Below are 19,311 nucleotides of genomic sequence, written 5' to 3'. Positions count from 1 at the left end.
CAGACACTGTGTAACCCGGGGGTGGGCCCAGTGAGATCAGACAGTGTGTAACCCGGGGGTGGGCCCAGTGAGATCAGACAGTGTGTAACCCGGGGGTGGGCCCAGTGAGATCAGATAGTGTGTAACCCGGGGGTGGGCCCAGTGAGATCAGACACTGTGTAACCCGGGGGTGGGCCCAGTGAGATCAGACAGTGTGTAACCCGGGGGTGGGCCCAGTGAGATCAGACAGTGTGTAACCCGGGGGTGGGCCCAGTGAGATCAGACACTGTGTAACCCGGGGGTGGGCCCAGTGAGATCAGACACTGTGTAACCCGGGGGTGGGCCCAGTGAGATCAGACAGTGTGTAACCCGGGGGTGGGCCCAGTGAGATCAGACAGTGTGTAACCCGGGGGTGGGCCCAGACACTGTGTAACCCGGGGGTGGGCCCAGTGAGATCAGACAGTGTGTAACCCGGGGGTGGGCCCAGTGAGATCAGACAGTGTGTAACCCGGGGGGGGGCCCAGTGAGATCAGACAGTGTGTAACCCGGGGGTGGGCCCAGTGAGATCAGACAGTGTGTAACCCGGGGGTGGGCCCAGTGAGATCAGACAGTGTGTAACCCGGGGGTGGGCCCAGTGAGATCAGACACTGTGTAACCCGGGGGTGGGCCCAGTGAGATCAGACACTGTGTAACCCAGGGGGTGGGCCCAGTGAGATCAGACACTGTGTAACCCGGGGGTGGGCCCAGTGAGATCAGACAGTGTGTAACCCGGGGGTGGGCCCAGTGAGATCAGACACTGTGTAACCCGGGGGTGGGCCCAGTGAGATCAGACAGTGTGTAACCTGGGGGTGGGCCCAGTGAGATCAGACAGTGTGTAACCCGGGGGTGGGCCCAGTGAGATCAGACACTGTGTAACCCGGGGGTGGGCCCAGTGAGATCAGACACTGTGTAACCCGGGGGTGGGCCCAGTGAGATCAGACAGTGTGTAACCCGGGGGTGGGCCCAGTGAGATCAGACAGTGTGTAACCCGGGGGTGGGCCCAGTGAGATCAGATAGTGTGTAACCCGGGGGTGGGCCCAGTGAGATCAGACACTGTGTAACCCGGGGGTGGGCCCAGTGAGATCAGACACTGTGTAACCCGGGTGTGGGCCCAGTGAGATCAGACAGTGTGTAACCCGGGGGTGGGCCCAGTGAGATCAGACAGTGTGTAACCCGGGGGTGGGCCCAGACACTGTGTAACCCGGGGGTGGGCCCAGTGAGATCAGACAGTGTGTAACCCGGGGGTGGGCCCAGTGAGATCAGACAGTGTGTAACCCGGGGGTGGGCCCAGTGAGATCAGACAGTGTGTAACCCGGGGGTGGGCCCAGTGAGATCAGACACTGTGTAACCCGGGGGTGGGCCCAGTGAGATCAGACAGTGTGTAACCCGGGGGTGGGCCCAGTGAGATCAGACAGTGTGTAACCCGGGAGTGGGCCCAGTGAGATCAGACACTGTGTAACCCGGGGGTGGGCCCAGTGAGATCAGACAGTGTGTAACCCGGGGGTGGGCCCAGTGAGATCAGACAGTGTGTAACCTGGGGGTGGACCCAGTGAGATCAGACAGTGTGTAACCCGGGGGTGGGCCCAGTGAGATCAGACAGTGTGTAACCCGGGGGTGGGCCCAGTGAGATCAGACACTGTGTAACCCGGGGGTGAGCCCAGTGAGATCAGACAGTGTGTAACCCGGGGGTGGGCCCAGTGAGATCAGACACTGTGTAACCCGGGGGTGGGCCCAGTGAGATCAGACACTGTGTAACCCGGGGGTGGGCCCAGTGAGATCAGACAGTGTGTAACCCGGGGGTGGGCCCAGTGAGATCAGACACTGTGTAACCCGGGGTTGGGCCCAGTGAGATCAGACAGTGTGTAACCCGGGGGTGGGCCCAGTGAGATCAGACAGTGTGTAACCCGGGGGTGGGCCCAGTGAGATCAGACACTGTGTAACCCGGGGGTGGGCCCAGTGAGATCAGACACTGTGTAACCCGGGGGTGGGCCCAGTGAGATCAGACAGTGTGTAACCCGGGGGTGGGCCCAGTGAGATCAGACAGTGTGTAACCCGGGGGTGGGCCCAGTGAGATCAGACACTGTGTAACCCGGGGGTGGGCCCAGTGAGATCAGACAGTGTGTAACCCGGGGGTGGGCCCAGTGAGATCAGACACTGTAACCCGGGGGTGGGCCCAGTGAGATCAGACAGTGTGTAACCCGGGTGTGGGCCCAGTGAGATCAGACACTGTGTAACCCGGGGGTGGGCCCAGTGAGATCAGACAGTGTGTAACCCGGGGGTGGGCCCAGTGAGATCAGACACTGTGTAACCCGGGGGTGGGCCCAGTGAGATCAGACAGTGTGTAACCCGGGGGTGGGCCCAGTGAGATCAGACAGTGTGTAACCCGGGGGTGGGCCCAGTGAGATCAGACACTGTGTAACCCGGGGGTGGGCCCAGTGAGATCAGACACTGTGTAACCCGGGGGTGGGCCCAGTGAGATCAGACACTGTGTAACCCGGGGGTGGGCCCAGTGAGATCAGACACTGTGTAACCCGGGGGTGGGCCCAGTGAGATCAGACACTGTGTAACCCGGGGGTGGGCCCAGTGAGATCAGACACTGTGTAACCCGGGGGTGGGCCCAGTGAGATCAGACAGTGTGTAACCCGGGGGTGGGCCCAGTGAGATCAGACAGTGTGTAACCCGGGGGTGGGCCCAGTGAGATCAGACAGTGTGTACCCCGGGGGTGGGCCCAGTGAGATCAGACAGTGTGTAACCCGGGGGTGGGCCCAGTGAGATCAGACACTGTGTAACCCGGGGGTGGGCCCAGTGAGATCAGACACTGTGTAACCCGGGGGTGGGCCCAGTGAGATCAGACAGTGTGTAACCCGGGGGTGGGCCCAGTGAGATCAGACACTGTGTAACCCGTGGGTGGGCCCAGTGAGATCAGACAGTGTGTAACCCGGGGGTGGGCCCAGTGAGATCAGACACTGTGTAACCCGGGGGTGGGCCCAGTGAGATCAGACAGTGTGTAACCCGGGGGTGGGCCCAGTGAGATCAGACACTGTGTAACCTGGGGGTGGGCCCAGTGAGATCAGACAGTGTGTAACCCGGGGGTGGGCCCAGTGAGATCAGACAGTGTGTAACCCGGGGGTGGGCCCAGTGAGATCAGACAGTGTGTAACCCGGGGGTGGGCCCAGTGAGATCAGACAGTGTGTAACCCGGGGGCCCAGTGAGATCAGACAGTGTGTAACGCGGGGGTGGGCCCAGTGAGATCAGACAGTGTGTAACCCGGGGGCCCAGTGAGATCAGACTGTGTGTAACCCGGGGGTGGGCCCAGTGAGATCAGACAGTGTGTAACCCGGGGGTGGGCCCAGTGAGATCAGACACTGTGTAACCCGGGGGTGGGCCCAGTGAGATCAGACACTGTGTAACCCGGGGGTGGGCCCAGTGAGATCAGACACTGTGTAACCCGGGGGTGGGCCCAGTGAGATCAGACAGTGTGTAACCCAGGGCCCAGTGAGATCAGACAGTGTGTAACCCAGGGCCCAGTGAGATCAGACAGTGTGTAACCCGGGGGTGGGCCCAGTGAGATCAGACAGTGTGTAACCCGTGGGTGGGCCCAGTGAGATCAGACACTGTGTAACCCGGGGGTGGGCCCAGTGAGATCAGACAGTGTGTAACCCGGGGGTGGGCCCAGTGAGATCAGACAGTGTGTAACCCGGGGGTGGGCCCAGTGAGATCAGACAGTGTGTAACCCGGGGGTGGGCCCAGTGAGATCAGTCAGTGTGTAACCCGGGGGTAGGCCCAGTGAGATCAGACAGTGTGTAACCCGGGGGTGGGCCCAGTGAGATCAGACAGTGTGTAACCCGGGGGTGGGCCCAGTGAGATCAGACAGTGTGTAACCTGGGGGTGGGCCCAGTGAGATCAGACAGTGTGTAACCCGGGGTTGGTCCCAGTGAGATCAGACAGTGTGTAACCCGGGGGTGGGCCCAGTGAGATCAGCAGTGTGTAACCCTGGGGTGGGCCCAGTGAGATCAGACAGTGTGTAACCCGGGGGTGGGCCCAGTGAGATCAGACAGTGTGTAACCCGGGGGTGGGCCCAGTGAGATCAGACAGTGTGTAACCCGGGGGTGGGCCCAGTGAGATCAGACACTGTGTAACCCGGGGGTGGGCCCAGTGAGATCAGACAGTGTGTAACCCGGGGGTGGGCCCAGTGAGATCAGACAGTGTGTAACCCGGGGATGGACCCAGTGAGATCAGACACTGTGTAACCCGGGGGTGGGCCCAGTGAGATCAGACAGTGTGTAACCCGGGGGTGGGCCCAGTGAGATCAGACAGTGTGTAACCCGGGGGTGGGCCCAGTGAGATCAGACAGTGTGTAACCCGGGGGTGGGCCCAGTGAGATCAGACAGTGTGTAACCCGGGGGTGGGCCCAGTGAGATCAGACAGTGTGTAACCCGGGGGTGGGCCCAGTGAGATCAGACACTGTGTAACCCGGGGGTGGGCCCAGTGAGATCAGACACTGTGTAACCCGGGGGTGGGCCCAGTGAGATCAGACAGTGTGTAACCCGGGGATGGACCCAGTGAGATCAGACAGTGTGTAACCCGGGGGTGGGCCCAGTGAGATCAGACACTGTGTAACCCGGGGGTGGGCCCAGTGAGATCAGACAGTGTGTAACCCGGGGGTGGGCCCAGTGAGATCAGACAGTGTGTAACCCGGGGGTGGGCCCAGTGAGATCAGACAGTGTGTAACCCGGGGGTGGGCCCAGTGAGGTCAAGCAGCTGATCTTTGACCTCAAGTCCACGTTCCCACCAATCCCTCTATCCCTTGATTCCTCTTGAGTCCAAATATTTATCTGTCTCGGCTTTCAATATATGCTCAAAGACTCAGCATCCACAGCCCTTTGGGTAGAGAATTCCAAAGAATCACAACCCTTTGATTGAAGGAATTCCTCCTCATCTTAGTCTTAAATGGCCGACCCTTTATCCTGGGACTATGCCCCCTCGTTCTATACTCACCAGCCAGGGAAACAATCGCTCAGCATCTTCCCTGTCAATCCACCAATCCACCAATCAGTATCTTGTATGTTTCAATTACATCACACCTCCTCCTTCTAACCTCCCCAGAGTATAGGTCCAGTCTACTCAATCCCTCCTCCTAGGACAACTTTCTCATCCCAGGGATCCATGTAGTGAACCTTCATTGCACCGCCTCTACGGCACGTATATTCTTTCTCAGCTGAGGAGACCAAAATTGTTCACAGTACTCCAGTGTAATCTCACCCAAGCCATGTACAATTGTAGCAATACTTCTCTTATTCTCCAACCCATTTAAATAAAGGCCAACATTCCAGTTGCCTTTCTAATTGCTTGCTGTACCTACATGCTAACTTTTGTGTTTCCTGCACAAGGACACCTAAATCTCTGAAGAACAACATTTAATAGTTTCTCATCATTTAAAAGATATTCTGTTTTTGTATTTTCCTACCAAATTGAATAACCTCACATTTCCCCACATTATACTCCATCTGCCACCTTATTGCCCACACTCACTTAACCTGTCTATATCTCTTTGCAGGCTCTTTGTGTCCACCTGACAACTTTCCCACCTAGCTTTGTATCGGCAACAAATTTGGATCCATTGCACTCATCCATTCATCTCAGTCATTAATATCAATTGTAAATAGCTGAGGCCCAAACACTGATCTCTAAATATCCAACTGTCAATAAATAATCTTACAGTTCTGAACTGGATGCCGGGTTGTACTTAGTTATTTCCTATCAGAAAACTCAATTTCTGAATTTGGCAATGGCAGTTGAATTAAATGATTATCATTTTGTGATAAAATGATACGTAAACTTTATTTTAATATAGATTTGCAAATTTCCTTCCAATTAATTATTTTGTATTGTGAGAGTAACGTTTCTCGTTGGTCACACAATGCAGGTAATGTAGACGTATATAATTCATTAACAGTAACGGGTTTAGATGGTTTAAGACAAGTAGATTTTCAGAGGTGACGGGGTCTATTTCCAACAATTCTACTATTTTACCGATGTATTTCTGTAGATGCGGCATTGCTTAATGCTCTGTACAGGCGGAACTGACAGTGCATTCAGTAAATCCACAGTATCGGGTCGAGTGGTGTAACAGTCTGTTATTGGAATCGCAGCTTTATGGTCAGAAACATTGTCTGCATGTTGAGGGTTAATGTTCTTAACTAAACTCGGAACATGTGATGGTGGTTTTGTTATTTCCGTTTTCAGTTATTTTCGGTGAGCGATTTCCTCTATCGCCAGGGTAACAATCTATCAGATCTCGGGACAAGAGATGTTGGCACAATTTATAACTGAACGACTATGCAACATTCAGTGTAAACTCTGTCTATGTATTCGGCAGTCCAGGAGTCGGAACCTGTTGTTTCTGAGCAGTCAGTTAGATCGATACATATCATGCGTAACACTTCCTCTTGCTCAAGTATAATACTACTTTTCCAAAATCGGTATCGTCTGACTCAATACATGTTGAACAGAGAATCTTGCTCCACATGTTATTCAGTTATGAGCACCGCCCCTCACGAAGGATAAATTGGCCTTGGCGCAAGTTTATCGGAATGATACCGGGGCTAAAAGCTTCAAATATGAGGACAGGATGCGTAGACCAGGCTTGTATTCTGCTGAATATAGATGATTAAGGGGGATCTAATTGAGCTGTTTAGATAGATAAGAATGGAATCGGGCGAGTGCAGTCCCACCCAGCTGGACGACAGTAGAGCGGGGTTGGAGAAAGATAGAGTGGTGAACCGTGTCAAAGGCTGCAGACCAGTTAAGAGGGATGGTTTGCCTTTGTCACAATCACGAAGGATGTCATTTTTGACTTTAATGAAAGCCGGTGCAGTACTGTGGCAGGTGTGTAAACTGGTTTGTGGGGATTCAAACATGGAATTGCCGGAAAGATGGGCACAGATTTAGGAGGCGACAACATGTTCAAGAACTTTGGAGAGGAAAGGGAGGTTGGAGATGGGGTGACAGTTTGCAAGGACGGAAGGGTCTAGAGTTGTTTTTTGAGGAGAGGGGTGATGACGGCAGATTTGAGAGAGAGGGGGACAGTACCTGAGGAGAAAGAACCGGTAACAATGTCAGCTAACATGGGAGCCAGAAAAGGAAGTTGGGTGGTCAGCAGTTTAGTGAGAATAAGATCAAGGGAGCAGGGAGTGGGTCTCATGGACAGGTCATGAGAGGAGATCGGAGAGAAACTGGAGATAGATGTGAGTTCAGGGCTAGGGCAGAGGGGATCCTCGGGAAGTTTGGCCCGGTGGGCTCGGGGAAGGAAGAGGCGAGGCAGCGAACGGATGGTCTCAGTCTTAGAGACAAAGACGACCTCACACTTATTGTTGGAGGTGAGGGTGGAGACTGGGGAGAGGGGTTTAAAAAGACGGTTCGCAGTGGAGAATAGAAGCCGGGGTTTATCTTTACATTTCAGAATGATTCTGGAATAGTGAGCAGTTTTGGCAGACGAGAGCAGGACCAAATAATGCTTTCTGTGGTCTAGCCGGATCTGCTGGTGAATGGCTAAACCAGTTGTCCGCCATAGCCTTTCAGGTCTGCGTCCCCTGGACTGACGGGAGTGAAGATCAAGGCTGTACCAGGGGGAACGGCAAGGGTGAGAGAGTCAGTGTTTTAACAGGAACTAGGACATCATGGTGGTGGTGAGTGTTATTGAGCAAATCAGCAGCTGCAGAAATATCATGGTGAATGGAGGGCCCAAGGCTGGATTGTTGGGAGTTGGTAAGTGAGTTGAGAGGGAGTTTTTCCAGGGGCAGACACAGAAGGAGGTCGGAATGGGGGAAGGTTGGAAGGTTTATGTGGGTGGTGAGTGATACAAGGAAGTGGTCAGAGAGACCTTATCTGTGATTGACACGATGGAGGGGTGGCTGTTAAACTCCCCAACCCATATTATGTGGAGGGAAAGATTAAGGGAGGATGGGAGGCTAGTGAACCCAGAGGAGAGAGTGCATGATGAATTGAAATGGTGGTTGATATCACCGAGGATGAGAGGTCGTTCGGTGCAGAGGATGGAATGTAGTGAAGAAATATCGGGATTAACTTTTTTGGCACTTGGGTGGACGATTGAGAGCAAGACTTTTAAATGAGAGATGTGAGATGTAACAAGATCATGTCTGATCTCCGACCTCAAATCCACCTTCCCGCACTCTCCCCATATCCCTTCATTCGCTTAGTTTTCAAAAAATTATCCACCTTTGTCTTGAATATACAACTGAGCATCCACAGCTCTCTGGGGTCAAGAATTCCAAAAATGAATAACCCTTTGAGTGAAGAAATGACTTCTCATCTCAGTCCTAAATCGGCAAGCCCTTATTTTGAGACTGTGACCCCGTGTTCTAGCTTCCCCAACCAGAGGAAACATCTTACCATTAACCCTGTCAAACCCTTTCAGAATTGTACATGTTTCAATGAGATCACCTCTCATTCTTCGATATAGAACTAGTCTACTCAATCTCTCCTCATTGGACAATCCCCTGACACCATGAACCAGTCTAATGAACATTAGTTGTACTCTCTCTAATTCAAGTCTGTCTTTCCTTGGGTAAGGAGATCAGACTGTACACCGTACTCCAGGTGTTGCCACACCAATGCCCTGTATAATTGTGGTAAGACTTCATTTCTCTTTTGTAACAAAAGCTAACACACCATTTGTTTCCTAATTGCTAGCTGTACCTGCATGTTAACATTCTGTGATTCATGTACAAGTACACTCTGAATGCAAACATTTCCCAGTCTCTTGCCATTCCAAAACATATTCAGCTTTTTGTTTTTCCCACCAAAGTGGATAACTTCAACTTCCCCACTTTGTGTTCCATTTGCCATGTTCTTGCCCACTCAGTCAACCTGTCTATATCTCTCTGCAGCCTCTCTGCATCCTCCTTGCAGCTTACTTTCCCATCTAACATTGTTTCATCAGCAAACTTGGATATGTTATACTCAGTCCCTTCATCTAAGTCATTAATATTGATTGTAACTAGCTGAGGCCCAAGCACTGATGCTTAAGGTACCCCGCTAGTTACAGTCTGCCAACTCGAATTGATTCGTAATCTCTGCTTTTTGTCTATTCACCAATCCTCAATCCATGCTCATACATTACCCCCAATCCCATGAGTCCTGATTTTGTGTGATAACCTCTTGTGTGGCACCTTATCGAATGCTTTTTGAAAATCCAAATATTCCACATCCACTGGCTCTCCGTTAGCCATCCTACTAGTTACATCTTCAAAAAAACTCAGCAGCTTTGTCAAACACGATTTCCCTTTCATCAAACCAGGTTGACTTTGCCTTATAATATGATCTTCTAAGTGCCCTGTTACCACGTCCCTAATAATAGACTCTAGCATTTTGCCGACTACAATTGTCAGGCTAACTGGCCTATAGTTCCCTGTTTTCTCTATTCATCCTTTCTTAAATAGCGGGGTTATGTTGGCTACCTTCCAAACCTTGGGAGCTGTTCTAGAATCGAGTGAATTGTGGAAGATTAATACCAGTGCATCCACTATCTCTTGTAAAATCCTAGGATGCAGGTCATCGGGTCCAAGGGATTTGTCGTCACTTAGTCCCATTAATTTCTCTAGTGCTACTTCTTCACTTATACTGATTTCTTTTAAGTTCCTCATTCTCTCTAGACCCTTGGTTCCCCATTATTTCCAGAATGTTTTTCGTGTCTTCTGTTGTGAAGACAGATACGAAGTATTTGTTTAATGTCTGCCATTTCCTTATTGCTCATTATAATTTCTCCTGTCTCTGCCTCTAATGTGCTCACGTTCACGTTCACTAATCTCTTCCTATTTACATATCTATAGAAACATTTACAATATATTTTTATGTCTCTTGCTAATTTACTCCATGTTCTTGTACCCAAACAGTTTACTGTGGCACGACAATGAAGGGCCGAATGGCCTACTCCTGCACCTATTTTCTATGTTTCTATGACAAGGTGAGAAGCCTGTTAAAAATGTGTGTGGGGGCTTTGGCTTTATTAATGGAGTAAAAAAATCAAGAAGGTTATGTCAAATCTTTACAAACACTGGATAGGCCTCATCTGGCGTGTTGTGTTCAATTCCGGACACCACACTTTAGGAAGGATGTCCAGGCCTTGGAGAGGGCGCGGAAGATATTTACTGGAAAGGTACCAGTGATGAGGGACTTTACACTCTGCTATAACCTGGAATGAAATGTTTTTCAGATAACAAATTAACAAAGATGGGGAATTCATCAAACAAAGATAGTCAGATTCAAGAACCTGCTCCTCGGGAAAGTGCTCAGGTCGCAGGAACCGGTAAGTGTGAAGCAACTCCTTCTCCCGGAGATTTATTAAACATAAGAAATAGGAGCAGGTGTAGGCCCTTTTTTTGACAGAAATGCTAATGGGGTAGAAATTGCTTTTGTGTGTAGAATGGGCAGCATTCTTTGAACACGCACAAAGTCACGTGGTCACAAGCAAAGCCCCAATGCGCCAGTCCCTTTAATTTAAATAAAATAAGCAGGTTGTCAGCACCACTTGCGCTGCGCATTGGCCGCTCGCAGAATGATGGCCGTCAATTTCACCATTGCTGGCGCCAAATAATGGCAACTTACAGCTCAAAGTGGAGGAGCACTTTGACTGTGGGCAACTGTAAGTGAAGATTGTGGCCAATGGCCGGCACAGCAGACCCCGCAAAGGCTGCCTGTTTCCGCACACTGATTCGAGGTTTTACAGGAGGTGGTCACCAGGAATAGGGACTTCTTCTGTCTACCAAGCGGCGATAAAGATATCCAGGCAATCTGCGAGTGGGGAGAGGTGGCAGAACGCATCAGTGCCAGAAATATATCTCCATTACATGGCTACAATGCAGGAAGTTCAATACCCTCACACGGAATACCTAAAATAAACCAACTAACTATTTATATCATTACTCTCACCTGTTGCCCCAGCACACTCAACCCTTCCCTCCTCAATTACCAGAACTCTCCCCGATTCACTGCACATTCCTATCTTTTATTTTTTATATCAGTAAGTGAACTGTAACATTGTTATTACCAATTTAAGGGTATCTAAGGTTAAGACATGGCAGGAGAGCTCGGTCACGTGATATGCTCCTCCTGTACCATGTGGGAACTCGGGGACACTTCCGGTGTCCCTGGGCGCTACGTGTGTGGGAAGTGTATCCGCCTCGAGCTCTTGACGGTCCGCGTTGCGGAATTGGAGCTGAGGGTGGATTCACTCTGGAGCATCCACGATGCTGAGAATGACGTGAGTATCACGTGTAGTGAGTTGGTCTTACCGCAGGAGAAGGGTCCACAGCCAGATAGGGAATGGAAGACCAGCAGGAGGAGCAGTGCAAGAAAGATAGTGCAGGGGTCCCCTGTGGTCATCCCCCTGCAAAACAGATACACTGCTTTGAGTACTGTTGGGGAGGATGACTCATCAGGGGAGGGCAGCAGCAGCCAAGTTCATGGCACCGTAGGTGGCTCTGCTGCAAAGGAGGGCAGGAAAAAGATTGGGAGCGCGTTAGTGATAGGGGATTCGATGGTGAGGGGAATAGATATGCGTTTCTGCGGCCGCAACCGAGACTCCAGGATGATATGTTGCCTCCCTGGTGCAAGGGTCAAGGATGTCTCGGAGCGGGTGCAGGACATTCTGAAATGGGAGGGAGAACAGCCAGTTGTCGTGGTGCACATTGGTACCAACGACATAGGTAAAAAAAGGGATGAGGTCCTACGAAAAGAATTTAAGGAGCTAGGAGCTAAATTAAAAAGTAGGACCTCAAAAGTAGTAATCTCGGGATTGCTACCAGTGCCACGTGCTAGTCAGAGTAGGAATCGCAGGATAGCGCAGATGAATACATGGCTTGAGCAGTGGTGCAGCAGGGAGGGATTCAAATTCCTGGGGCATTGGAACCGGTTCTGGGGTAGGTGGGACCAGTACAAACCGGACGGTCTGCACCTGGGGAGGACCGGAACCAATGTCCTAGGGGGAGTGTATGCTAGGACTGTTGGGGAGGAGTTAAACTAATATTGCAGGGGGATGGGAACCTATGCAGGGAGACAGAGGGAGACAAAAATGAGGCAAAAGCAAAAGACAGAAAGGAGATGAGGAAAAGTGGAGGGCAGAGAAACCCAAGGCAAAGAACAAAAAGGGCCACTGTACAGCAAAATTCTAAAAGGACAAAGGGTGTTAAAAAAGCAAGCCTGAAGGCTTTGTGTCTTAATGCAAGGAGTATTCGCAATAAGGTGGATGAATTAACTGTGCAAATAGATGTTAACAAATATGATGTGATTGGGATTACGGAGACGTGGCTCCAGGATAATCAGGGCTGGGAACTGAACATCCAGGGGTATTCAACATTCAGGAAGGATAGAATAAAAGGAAAAGGAGGTGGGGTAGCATTGCTGGTTAAAGAGGAGATTAATGCAATAGTTAGGAAAGACATTAGCTTGGATGATGTGGAATCTATATATGTAGAGCTGCAGAACACTAAAGGGGAAAAATCGTTAGTGGGAGTTGTGTACATACCTCCAAACAGTAGTAGTGATGCTGGGGAGGGCATCAAACAGGAAATTAGGAGTGCATGCAATAAAGGTGCAGCAGTTATAATGGGTGACTTTAATATGGAAGTGGATTGGGCTAGCCAAACTGGAAGCAATACGGTGGAGGAGGATTTCCTGGAGTGCATAAGGGATGGTTTTCTAGACCAATATGTCGAGGAACCAACTAGGGGGGAGGCCATCTTAGACTGGGTGTTGTGTAATGAGAGAGGATTAATTAGCAATCTCATTGTGCGAGGCCCCTTGGGGAAGAGTGACCATAATATGGTGGAATTCTGCATTAGGATGGAGAATGAAACAGTTAATTCAGAGACCATGGTCCAGAACTTAAAGAAGGGTAACTTTGAAGGTATGAGGCGTGAATTGACTAAGATAGATTGGCTAATGATACTTAAGGGATTGACTGTGGATGGGCAATGGCAGACATTTAGAGACAGCATGGATGAATTACAACAATTGTACATTCCTGTCTGGCGTAAAAATAAAAAAGGGAAGGTGGCTCAACCGTGGCTACCTCGGGAAATCGGGGATAGTATTAAAGCCAAGGAAATGGCATACAAATTGGCCAGAAATAGCAGCGAACCTGGGGACTGGGAGAAATTTAGAACTCAGCAGAGGAGGACTAAGGGTTTGATTAGGGCAGGGAAAATGGAGTACGAGAAGAAGCTTGCAAAGAACATTAAGGCGGATTGCAAAAGTTTCTATAGGTATGTAAAGAGAAAAAGGTTAGTAAAGACAAACGTAGGTCCCCTGCAGTCAGAATCAGGGGAAGTCATAACGGGGAACAAAGAAATGGCAGACCAATTGAACAAGTACTTTGGTTCAGTATTCACTAAGGAGGACACAAACAACCTTCCGGATGTAAAAGGGGTCAGAGGGTCTAGTAAGAAGGAGGAACTGAGGGAAATCTTTATTAGTCGGGAAATTGTGTTGGGGAAATTGATGGGATTGAAGGCCGATAAATCCCCAGGGCCTGATGGACTGCATCCCAGAGTACTTAAGGAGGTGGCCTTGGAAATAGCGGATGCATTGACAGTCATTTTCCAACATTCCATTGACTCTGGATCAGTTCCTATCGAGTGGAGGGTAGCCAATGTAACCCCACTTTTTAAAAAAAGGAGGGAGAGGGAGAGAGAGGGCAGGGAATTATAGACCGGTCAGCCTGACCTCAGTAGTGGGTAAAATGATGGAATCAATTATTAAGGATGTCATAGCAGCGCATTTGGAAAATGGTGACATGATAGGTCCAAGTCAGCATGGATTTGTGAAAGGGAGATCATGCTTGACAAATCTTCTGGAATTTTTTGAGGATGTTTCCAGTAGAGTGGACAAAGGAGTACCAGTTGATGTATATTTGGACTTTCAGAAGGCTTTCGACAAGGTCCCACACAGGAGATTAATGTGCAAAGTTAAAGCACATGGGATTGGGGGTAGTGTGCTGACGTGGATTGAGAACTGGTTGTCAGACAGGAAGCGAAGAGTAGGAGTAAATGGGTACTTTTCGGAATGGCAGGCAGTGACTAGTGGGGTACCGCAGGGTTCTGTGCTGGGGCCCCAGCTGTTTACATTGTACATTAATGATTTAGACGAGGGGGTAAATGTAGTATCTCCAAATTTGCGGATGACACTAAGTTGGATGGCAGTGTGAGCTGCGAGGAGGATGCTATGAGGCTGCAGAGTGACTTGGATAGGTTAGGTGAGTGGGCAAATGCATGGCAGATGAAGTATAATGTGGATAAATATGAGGTTATCCACTTTGGTGGTAAAAACAGAGAGACAGACTATTATCTGAATGGTGACAGATTAGGAAAAGGGAAGGTGCAACGAGACCTGGGTGTCATGGTACATCAGTCATTGAAGGTTGGCATGCAGGTACAGCAGGCGGTTAAGAAAGCAAATGGCATGTTGGCCTTCATAGCGAGGGGATTTGAGTACAGGGGCAGGGAGGTGTTGCTGCAGTTGTACAGGGTCTTGGTGAGGCCACACCTGGAGTATTGTGTACAGTTTTGGTCTCCTAACTTGAGGAAGGACATTCTTGCTATTGAGGGAGTGCAGCGAAGATTCACCAGACTGATTCCCGGGATGGTGGGACTGACCTATCAAGAAAGACTGGATCAACTGGGCTTGTATTCACTGGAGTTCAGAAGAGTGAGAGGGGACCTCATAAAAACGTTTAAAATTCTGACGGGTTTGGACAGGTTGGATGCAGGAAGAATGTTCCCAATGTTGGGGAAGTCCAGAACCAGGGGTCACAGTCTAAGGATAAGGGGTAAGCCATTTAGGACCGAGATAAGGAGAAACTTCTTCACCCAGAGACTGGTGAACCTGTGGAATTCTCTACCACAGAAAGTAGTTGAGGCCATTTCACTAAATATATTCAAAAGGGAGTTCGATGAAGTCCTTACTACTCGGGGGATAAGGGGTATGGCGTGAAAGCAGGAAGGGGGTACTGAAGTTTCATGTTCAGCCATGAACTCATTGAATGGCAGTGCAGGCTAGAAGGGCTGAATGGCCTGCTCCTGCACCTATTTTCTATGTTTCTATGTTTCAGCCGTCCATTGGCAGCAACACCTTCTGATACAGGGAATACATTTTATACAATCTCTTAGAAAATTATCATAACACAGATTTTATGGATAAATATAATTCAGAAGAGTTGTTATTGTAATGGTTGAATAACACTTTTCTTATATTGACGCCTGTTTCAATTCATTTGTAACAGAATATTGTTCCGATGTTGTTCAGTCCTCCAGCACTGGGAGCGCTGTAGTGAACATTCTCGCATGTCTGCCTGCCATTCTCACCTGTTTCAACAAACGTAGTGAGAACACATTCCAGTCCATCTATCTAAGGATGAGCAAAACCATCGAGATTCATTAGTAATGAATTCGCAGTCTTATCGATAATGCACACTTTCTGTAAGCGTCACACATCAAATTTCACAATACAGATTCACAATACAGACGTTAAACTTGGAGTGTAACCTCACTCACCGTTACTGAGGTTGCAATGTGGGCCGGGTCAGTGGGGTATCGGTGTGGGGCCGGGTCAGTGGGGTATCAGTGTGGGGCCGGGTCAGTGGGGTATCGGTGTGGGGCCGGGTCAGTGATGTATCGGTGCGGGTCCGGGTCAGTGATGTATCGGTGTGGGGCCGGGTCAGTGGGGTATCGGTGTGGGGCCGGGTCAGTGGGGTATCGGTGTGGGGCCGGGTCAGTGGGGTATCGGTGTGGGGCCGGGTCAGTGGGGTATCGGTGTGGGGCCGGGTCAGTGGGGTATCGGTGTGGGGCCGGGTCAGTGGGGTGTCGGTGTGGGGCCGGGTCAGTGGGATGTCGGTGTGGGGCCGGGTCAGTGGGATATCTGTATTGGGTTGGGCCGGTGTGGGCCTGTGTCGGTGGAACTGATGAACAGCAACACGTGAACTGTACAGGGTCGGTGAGAAGGCAAGCTCCACATTCCACTGCAGGGAAAACATGCATTTCAGGGCAAGCTACAGAAACATATGGGGGGGAAAGGACTGAAGGGTTATACTGATTGATGGTCTTAGATGAAGAGCGGTGAGAAAAGGCTGGTGTGGATCATTAACACGGGCCGGGGGTTAGGCTGAAAGGCCGGTTTGTGTTGTGTACCTTCCGTGTAATTCTGTGTAAAAAGGGAAGTGATGGTGACACATTTTCTGAGGCAGTTTGGTGTAAAGAAAAGATCCAAGTGTTGCTCTAATTCTGTGGCCTGCCACAAGCAAACTCCTGGTGGGACTGAGAGATTCCAGTCACCTAGCCAGAGCCAGCCGTGGAATGTTCTGTAAAAGTGAAATGTGTTTAACTGTTTCTGTAACATTAAACCACAAATGAGACTTGTGTATTTGAGAGGAGAGGGCTTGATCAGAGAGACCCGCCCAGTGTGACACGTGTGTGAGGAGTTCGACATGTTTATCACCATCTCCCACCTCCATTCCCTCTTTATCGTTTGTCACCTCCCGACTCTGTCCATCTTGCTCATAATTCCATGTTTGAGCCCCTCCTATTGGGATTCCACTCCTCCCACAGCAATGAAGTGGCAACAATCAAAGTCACAAATGAAACGTTCTGACTGAGACCGTGGTAAACTATCCCTCCTCATTCTCCGTGACCTCTGCACTTTGACACGGTCCAGCACAACATCCTCCTCCATCACCTCTCCCTCCGTTGTCCAGCTCAGTGGCACTGTCCTCGCTTGGTTCCACTTTTCCCCATCCAGTCGTTGCAGGAAATCTTCATCAAGGGCTCCTGCACTGTTACCCCTGCAATCCCCCATGGATCTCCCCTCGTCACCTCGTAATTCACACCGACACGCTTCCCCTCGGAGACATTATCCAAAGAGAAGAGATCAGCTTTTATATGTACGCTGACAGCACTTTGTTCCACCTCTCTCGACCCCTCCATTGCTTGTGGTTTCTCACGCTGCTTATCCGACAGTCTGTGATGACCTACATCTTTCTCCAATTACACATTGGGACCACATGGTCTTTGGCCCCTGCCTCGAATTCTGTTCCGTCGCCGGTGATTCTATTCCCGTCCCAGCCATTGTCTCGGATTGTTCACAATCTCAGTGTTCTGTGTGTCACCCAGCTGAGCTTCCGACCCGATCCCCTCCTCACAAAGACCCCCTACTTCCTCCTTGGTAACATCGCCCATCATTCTCCCTGCTCAGCCCATGTGCTGCTGAAACCCTCACCCATGTTTTTATCCCTGTATGCTCGATGTTCCAATACTCTCCGGGCAGACTTTGCTCCTTTCACCCACCGTAAACGTCAGTTCATCAAAACCCTGTTCACCGATCATTCCTGTCCTTGTGAACCTACAGTGTCTCCCGGTCCCCCAGCTCCTCCGACTTAAAACTCTCATCCACGTTTAAACCCCATTCATGGTCTCGGCCCTCCCTGTCTCTGTAACATACTTGAGGTTCACAATCCCCCACCACCAAGATCTCTCTGTTCCTCCGACTCTGGCCTCTTGTGCATTTCACCCTCCCCTCACCCCAACCAGGTCACATCTCCATGGACACACGACAACGTCACTGCCCATAGAGACCAGAGGAATCACACCCAGCTGTATATTTTATCGCTGGATACATATCATTTTCATAAAATACCAGATTTTAGTATTAAAAAATACCAATCAACACGTCTGTAAATAAAATAATATAATTCTGTCAGACATTTATCAATGATCACCCACTCCACATTCCCCTGCAGAATATTCCCTACCTCAGGAATAAGGCTGGTTTGGGCCTGCACTGTGAGTAAATCTCACCAATGGGCGCTCCCAGTGTGCAGTCTCGGCCGACGGGAGCCCGTCTGGAACTGGGTTGTGGAGATCAGCGGGACTCACTGGATTTCACTGGGCAGCTGTCTGTGTCACACCTGATGTGGAGACTTGATCGTAACACTCGGGAAATGCTGGATCCCAGAGCTAACCGCTGTTGTACTGATGGGGGGAGGAACTGGGTATCATGTTTAACAAGGAAACGTTCTTCTTCTCACTTTAATATTTCCCTCTAACCCCCTATTAATATATTTATTACAGAGCCTCAGGTAGTGGCAACACCTGTCACCACCATGGCTGAAGGTCCAAACTGGGGAGAAGATCCGTCACCTTTCATGAAATGGAGCAGGATGGACAGGAGAGCTGCAGCACTGTTGGAACAGGATTACTTGCGTTGGGGATTCCATGTTGACCCACCGATGAAGAAAGACGATATATTTTCAAGTCGGGACGGTGGGTGACTTGGTGGGAAATGGGAGGCGATGGTGTTCCCAAGCACCTTGTGCTCTTCTGCTTCTGGGTTCTGTGATCTATTAACTGAGACAGGAATTAGTATTGAACAGGACTCAGAGTGGAACGATCCTGATTATAACATTTTGAGGGGAATGAAAACATATTGGTGGATACTGGGGCCGGGTCAGTGGGGTGTCGGTGTGGGGCCGGGTCAGTGGGGTATCGGTGTGGGGCCGGGTCAGTGGGGTGTCGGTGTGGGGCCGGGTCAGTGTGGGGCCGGGTCAGTGGGGTATCGGTGTGGGGCGGGGAGAAGGGAAGGGAAGGGTTCATGTTCCTGGGGCACTAGGGTGAGTTCAGGGAGAAGGGAAGGGAAGGGTTCATGTTCCTGGGGCACTAGGGTGAGTTCAGGGAGAAGGGAAGGGTTCATGTTCCTGGGGCACTAGGGTGAGTTCAGGGAGAAGGGAAGGGAAGGGTTCATGTTCCTGGGGCACTAGGGTGAGTTCAGGGAGAAGGGAAGGGTTCATGTTCCTGGGGCACTAGGGTGAGTTCAGGGAGAAGGGAAGGGTTCATGTTCCTGGGGCACAAGGGTGAGTTCAGGGGGAAGGGAAGGGAAGGGTTCATGTTCCTGGGGCACTAGGGTGAGTTCAGGGGGAAGGGAAGGGTTCATATTCCTGGGGCACTAGGGTGAGTTCAGGGAGAAGGGAAGGGACGGTCACGATCTGAACCGATGAACAATGGGTTTGCAGAAATGGTGAATGTGGCAGTGGCCAGGTGTATCAGCTGGTGACTGGAGGGTGAGAAATATCTGGATTTGAGAAGAGAGCGGAATTAATAAAACTGTTGGAACAGAAACGGATAATCAGGACATTCCATGATTTTTGACCCGGTGACAATAAATAATCGTCGAGATGTGTCCAAGTCCGGATAGTGTGTAACTTGGAGGTAACGGTGTTCCTGTGCACGT

The 19,311-nt window shown here is 50.3% G+C and overlaps 3 protein-coding genes across 14 annotated transcripts in view; 2 read left to right on the top strand and 1 right to left on the bottom strand.

Annotated features, from left to right (window-relative positions):
* The window catches only part of LOC139242937 (uncharacterized), a 596,540-nt gene that overhangs the window by 176,931 nt on the left and 400,298 nt on the right, over positions 1–19,311 (bottom strand). The window lies entirely within an intron of this gene.
* The window catches only part of LOC139242933 (NACHT, LRR and PYD domains-containing protein 3-like), a 207,331-nt gene that overhangs the window by 89,609 nt on the left and 98,411 nt on the right, over positions 1–19,311 (top strand). The window lies entirely within an intron of this gene.
* Positions 1–19,311, top strand: part of LOC139242931 (NACHT, LRR and PYD domains-containing protein 3-like) — a 136,468-nt gene that overhangs the window by 79,073 nt on the left and 38,084 nt on the right. For 3 of the 7 annotated variants that reach the window (XM_070870573.1, XM_070870571.1, XM_070870572.1), the window contains exons 2-4: positions 9,933–10,003; positions 10,253–10,345; positions 18,156–18,347. In XM_070870573.1, the coding sequence (XP_070726674.1) occupies positions 10,270–10,345; positions 18,156–18,347 (268 nt within the window). In that variant the 5' untranslated portion in view covers positions 9,933–10,003; positions 10,253–10,269. Of the gene's footprint in view, positions 1–8,610; positions 8,670–9,932; positions 10,004–10,252; positions 10,346–18,155; positions 18,348–19,311 lie in introns of all 7 variants that reach the window. The other 4 variants (XM_070870570.1, XM_070870569.1, XM_070870568.1 and 1 more) reach the window with 4 other exon arrangements.

This window comes from Pristiophorus japonicus, unplaced genomic scaffold (genome assembly GCF_044704955.1).
Source record: "Pristiophorus japonicus isolate sPriJap1 unplaced genomic scaffold, sPriJap1.hap1 HAP1_SCAFFOLD_154, whole genome shotgun sequence".
Taxonomy (NCBI): Eukaryota; Metazoa; Chordata; class Chondrichthyes; family Pristiophoridae; genus Pristiophorus; species Pristiophorus japonicus.
Note: the sequence above shows the minus strand (reverse complement) of the source record. Positions and strands in the feature narration are given on the sequence as shown.